Raw genomic sequence first — 6,000 nt, 5'->3', positions numbered from 1 at the left:
CCTCAGTAGATACCAAAAACACTAAAACCATTCAGTTACACTGATATTGGTACCATGCAGTATAATAACAGACAAAAGATGCAGAGTTTCCAATGTACAATCTGCTGACTCCATAAAGCGAAGATCGTGTCCCATGGCTTACTGTGGCTTCCAGCTCTAAAATCTGCAGTTATTAAAGTGCATTTAATTAAGACAAGGTGGTCCATCAAATGTCCCAGGGTCTGAGCAGGACAAGGTGGCTCACACTGCACTCCTACAATCCCCACATAGGACACTGAGGCATGCAGAGTACAAGTTCAAGTTCAGTCCCAGCTCATTTTAAACCCTTGGGCAACCTGGACAATATCCTGAAACCCTTCCTCTTCTCTACTCACTGAACAAATAGTCACTTCTAGGCCAAGTGTGGGGTCGTGTGTCCTTAATCTCAACCCTTGAGAAGGAGAGACAGGCAGATTCTGTGAGTTCAAGGCCAGCCTGACCTACATATGAAACTATAGGACATAGCCAAGATTATACAGTGGGATCCTGTGCCAAAAAAAGGAAGGAGGGAAGGGAAGGGAAGGGAAGGGAAGGGAAGGGAAGGGAAGGGAAGGAAGAAAAGAAAAAATAAAAAAGTCCCTTGTTATTGTATGTGGACACAATAACCACCCCCAGTTCTTTACAAAGATTTTAGGTAGGTAAAACTAACATTTTGAAAAACTTACTTCACTCAAAATATTTACCACTTAACAAGTAGACAATTCTATCTAAGGCTATCAAGATTTTCTACTTTCTAAGTTTTGAAACCACTTTTAATTTAAAAAATATTCAACTCACGTTTGGGGAAATTAGAGGGGAAGGGTCTTGCTATACAGATTGCCTTTCCCAATCCTTGCGTCTCAGCGTTCTGAATGTGAGGATCACAGCTGTAGACCACCCCACCAGCTCGAGACACAGTCTTCAGCTGATAACAAATTCATCACCTATTTGACATGGTTATTGCTGTGGATTTGCTTTGCAGTTCCTTGGCTTACTGACATGCTGGAAGGCCTATATATTACACAAATTAAAAAATAAAAATAAAGAGCCGGGCATGGTGCTCGCATTACTGATCCCAGCACGTGGCAGGAAGAGACAGGTTGATCTCTGTGAGTTCAAGGCCAGCCTGTGAACTCTGGAACAACCAATGCTATATATAGAGAGAGACCCTAACTCATAAAAAATGAAGGAAGGGAAGGAAGAAGTGAGAGGGGAAGGAAGGGGAAGGAGGGGAAGTGAGGAAACAGTAAATGTAGAGGAGGATGTAAGAAACTGACCTAGGACATCAAGTTCAGGGATGCATGTCTACTTCTACAAAAGTCACCTTCTGTCCTGGGGACAGAGGAGCTGGCAGACTGGGAAATGTGACATTCTTCCTTCCTTAAATGCGAAAGCTATTAAATGTAGGCAGTGGTGATCCAAGGCCTGTGTTTGGTCCTGTTTTGCCAATGATCACTTCACATAATGACAGTAAGTCATCTAGGGGACACTTGTCAGTTCCACTTCAGGCCTGGAGGGAAGGACTAGTTAATCAGGGGACCCCATGGCTCAGTACTGGGACCACAGCTTTCCTATGGACTAAGGAATTGTTTGCATCAAAAACCACAATTAAGATAAAATGACTTGAAGGTAAGGAGTTAAAAGAGGACATATACTCTCATTTCCAGTTTGATAATATACAGAATACAGTGGAATACACCAGGACAAATAATTTATTTCCAAACTAATAGTTTAAATAATTCTACCTACAGTAAAGAATTAGTTTAAGCCTGGTGGTGGTGGCGCATACCTTTAATCCCAGCACTCGGGAGGCAGAGGCAGGCGGATCTCTGTGAGTTTGAGACCAGCCTGGTCTACAAGAGCTAGTTCCACGGATCTCTGTGAGTTCGAGACCAGCCTGGTCTACAAGAGCTAGTTCCAGGACAGGCTCCAAAGCCACAGAGAAACCCTGTCTCGAAAAACCAAAAAAAAAAAAAAAAAAAAAAAAAAAAAAAAAAAAAAAAAAAAAACAAGAGCTAGTTCCAGGACAGGCTCCAAAGCTACAGAGAAACCCTGTCTCGAAAAACCAAAAAAAAAAAAAAAAAAAAAAAAAAAACCATACGTACATACATACATACATAATAGATAAAAAGAATTAGTTTAAGATAATTTAAAAATCGAACTAAAAGGACCCACAAGTTCTGTAATCTTAGAACTCAGGAAGTTGAGAATGGAGGAGCAGACTCTGCAGCCCTCTTATGCTATAGAACAGATTTAATTAGTCGTTACTGGAAAGTAACAGGTTGGAGAGAAATGAACTACTCTCTAATGAGTACAGGTTTCAGCTGAGAAAATGGAACAACTCCAGAAGGCTGAGGATGTAGATCAGGAAAAGGATACTTGCTGAACATTTGTAGGACCCTGGTTTCCATGACCAGTGCCCCTCAACATACACACTCTCTCTCACTCACTCCCCCCCTTTCTCTCTCTCTCTCTGCACACACAGCAGCTCTGGGTCTGGAGATGCATTAGGGGCAACAACTGTACAGTGTGTCTGTATTTGTAATTCCAGTGAATGGTACAGTTAAAAATGGTAAATTTTATGTCTATTTCACAATAAAATCTTTAATGCAGTTAGCCTTAAGAATGAAACTACATAAAAGAAGAATGTATTACTTATCATAAATTCTTGCTCATCTAAGCCAATAGTAAAGTTCATAAAGCAAGGACATTAAAATAAACATTCAATTGGATTAAGTGACTCATTAACATAACAAAGCCACTCTATTACTGTAGATGGCCCTCAACTATGCCCGAAGACTATGCTTATGAGAAGAATCTACAAACGCGTGTGTATATTATATAAACACACACATATATGTATATATATATACATGTAATACACAGCATATAAACACATCTATGCACAAATATGCATATACATACATGTACTTATGAACAAGTCAACAACTACTTGCATCCCTATACTGTAATCAGTTGAATAGTAACATTGACTATGGTAGAGTCCGTTCAGAATGCAGAACTGAAAAACACTTTACTGTAGAATCAAATGGACTTGCTCAATACCTGAAGACATAGATAATGCTGTGGGGTTGGGGCACCTACTTTTCTCGCCTTACCTACCTGACTCCCAGGGCACACATGGCCTCTTGTCCCAGAAAACAGATTTCTGCATGCTTACCACCAGTCCTAGTACGAGGGTGCGAACTCTTTCTCCAATCTCCGGTGAAATGTCATTGCCAAACTGCTGCAGGGTAGTAAGAAATCTTTTCAGCTTGCTGAGTTGCCTAGCACCACAGGCTGGGGGCAGCTGTTGATTAGCCAGAGAAGAGGAAGAAGAAGAAGAAGGCCCATTGCTAAAGCCATTGGGCGGCGAGGGGGCGCCATTCAAGGCCGTAGGTGAATGGCTCGTGCCATTCGTTACTGTCAAGGGCATAAAACCAAAAGGAGAAAAGTAAATCAGTGTACAAGGAGAATGAATAAGGGAACTGCCACTAGGAGTCCTTACCCTGAAATCTAGTGGTTGTGTATTTTCAAAAATATTGGGACATTTGGCAAAAGGCCTGGGGAACTTTGTCAGCTCAGAGTCTCCGGCTCACAGTGAGGGGCAGCCTGCTGCACAGAAGCTGATAATAAATGGAGCCTGCTGCCGCACAGAGCCACCCCTGCCTCCCATGTGCACATATGCCAACCACCTGAAATGCTTCAAACGTAGCACAGACAGCTTTGCATGTCAGCCTTTTGTCACAGGCTTACATCAGCATAACAGGACAGTTTCTCCCCAAACTGGTCCCCTAGAGAAAGTGTATATTTGGTAGGGACTAAATTTATCACTGAGCATTTTTAATCATGTTTTGTACACACAACTGACAGTTGTGTTTATAGGAAGAGGACTTTCAAGTTTTAACCTTATACCACCCAATTAGAAGGCTATTTTCTTTCCCTCTTATTTCTTAACCCTTTATTTAGGGGGATATGTTAAGTTTTTCATAGGAAGACAGAATGGGTTGGGATTTACTAAGGAACTGTATTAAGAATGTGAAAGGGGACAACTCAAACTAACCCAACACATGGATTAGCAGTTGACTAAATTTCTTCCTGAAACACTTATTTGAATATCAAGATGATGGTCTGTAAGAACGAGCATAGAAGTGGAGGTGTGCTGTGGCATATGCCTGGTATCCCAGCACTTGGGAGATTAGACAAGAGGATAAAAAGTTCAATGTCATCTTTGACTATATATAGCAAGTCTGAGGCCAGCATGGGCTACACAGGAGACCATTTCTCAAAAGCAAAAGCAGAATAGAGAATTAAACATTCTTTAATCTCAACGAGGAACAAAGTTACCTATCAATGCTAGCTCATCAGGCCTTGTCAAAGAAGATACACGCCTGTCACCATGACTTTGGATAACAGACCATTGGACAACAGGTTACAACTTGGCATGTCACAACCTTCTGCCCCATACACATTTGGAAGGCTCTTTTGAAGGGCAGTGGGGTCCTGCAGGAAAGCTTGGGACACATATCTTTAGAGACTCATGGATTTATTTTTGCCTATTAAATATTTTTCATTCATATGGCTTCATGGCAGAGGTCCATTAATAGTATTATCGAGAACAAATAAACATTGCTTAGCTTCACAAAGCTTTGATGACACTTTTAACCAGAACCGTGAGACTGATTAAAGCCATCCAACCGAGTACCTGAACGAGAATGGGGAAGTTTTTGGTGGTCAGAATTTACTGTCCCTTTCTGGAATGCTGCAGGAGGAAGGACACCCCAATTACTCGACTCAGAGAATAGGGCCTGAACTGAATGCAAATGGAATAAGTTTGGATAAAAGCCCGGCAGGTTCGTGACAAAAATCATGCTGTTGAATTCAGAAAGTTTCTATAGGTAACTTTTGCACCAAGCAATGGCCTTTTGAGGTTCAGAATGTGAGCTCTTTTTATTTTAACATTATTTCTAGCTATTTGACATAAAAGAAGGCAAGGTAGAAGTAACTAGAAATAATTATAGCATATTTTTTGTGTTCTAAGTGAAACTGAAAAACCAAAATAAAGAGCTAGCTCTACATTAACATGAATTAAAAATCATGGCCTAAGTAGAGCAAGAGAACAAATGTAATATTATTCATTTGCTCGAATCATAGCAGATTATAATGTTAAAGAAATAATATAAAGGCAGGCGGATATGCACAGTTGTGCCAATTACACCTAAAACATGACACTTTTGTTTGGGTTCAATAACCATTACCTACTGGCAAACTTTCAAGGTTTTTGCACTCGATTCTGCATAAAGCATTGATACGGGATTTTATTTTCCCTTGATTGTTTTCTACTTGCAGAAAAATTTCAATTGAACCTTCAAAACTGAAAACTTCAGTTCATAAGCTGAGTACTTACACGTCGTTGGTGTAAATGAGCTGGTTCTTGGTGCTCCTTGAGTCGTTGGGGGAGGCGGCATCGCTGGAGGGGTCAGCCGAGATTGCGTCTTCACATCCACAGGTGAGTCTGGCATTGTGGAGTGCTTCTCAGTCCGATCTGGGAATGCCACCAGGAACACGTTATTTCATCCCTTAAACACCCCTCTCTTAAGCGGAGTCTATCTTTTGCAGAGGCACACAAACACAAGAAATTCAGCATCTTCTATCAGTAAAATATGCTTATCTATGGAAGTTTAGGGCAGAAGTTTCCCCATCCACGTCTCACTTGAGAAGGTGTAGCACAGATGGCGGGACCTCATTTGTAACCAGGCTATAGAATACCCTATTGTTATTTCTGGCTCGGCAGATGCTACCTTCCTGGTGTTATATGCACCAGCACAACTTCACTCAGAGCCGAAGCCAACATTAGCGAGGAGCAGAAAACAGATGAGGGGGGACGAACGTAATGAACCCCTCCTGACAGCTCAGGAGCAACAGACACCGCGTGTCAGAGAAGCAGTCAGGTCCCGGCAGGAGCAGGCCCTTCACAGTGTG

At 41.5% G+C, this 6,000-nt stretch overlaps 1 protein-coding gene across 2 annotated transcripts in view; it reads right to left on the bottom strand.

The window, feature by feature from the left end:
• Runx1t1 (RUNX1 partner transcriptional co-repressor 1) overlaps positions 1-6,000 on the bottom strand; it is a 144,690-nt gene that overhangs the window by 52,398 nt on the left and 86,292 nt on the right. For both annotated transcript variants that reach the window (XM_038347418.1, XM_038347417.1), the window contains exons 2-3: positions 5,426-5,563; positions 3,200-3,441 (exon numbers count right to left, since the gene is read on the bottom strand). In XM_038347418.1, the coding sequence (XP_038203346.1) occupies positions 3,200-3,441; positions 5,426-5,563 (380 nt within the window). The remainder of the gene's footprint in view (positions 1-3,199; positions 3,442-5,425; positions 5,564-6,000) is intronic.

The sequence above is a fragment of the Arvicola amphibius genome, chromosome 11 (assembly GCF_903992535.2).
Source record: "Arvicola amphibius chromosome 11, mArvAmp1.2, whole genome shotgun sequence".
Taxonomy (NCBI): Eukaryota; Metazoa; Chordata; class Mammalia; order Rodentia; family Cricetidae; genus Arvicola; species Arvicola amphibius.
This window is presented reverse-complemented; position numbering and strand designations above follow the sequence as displayed.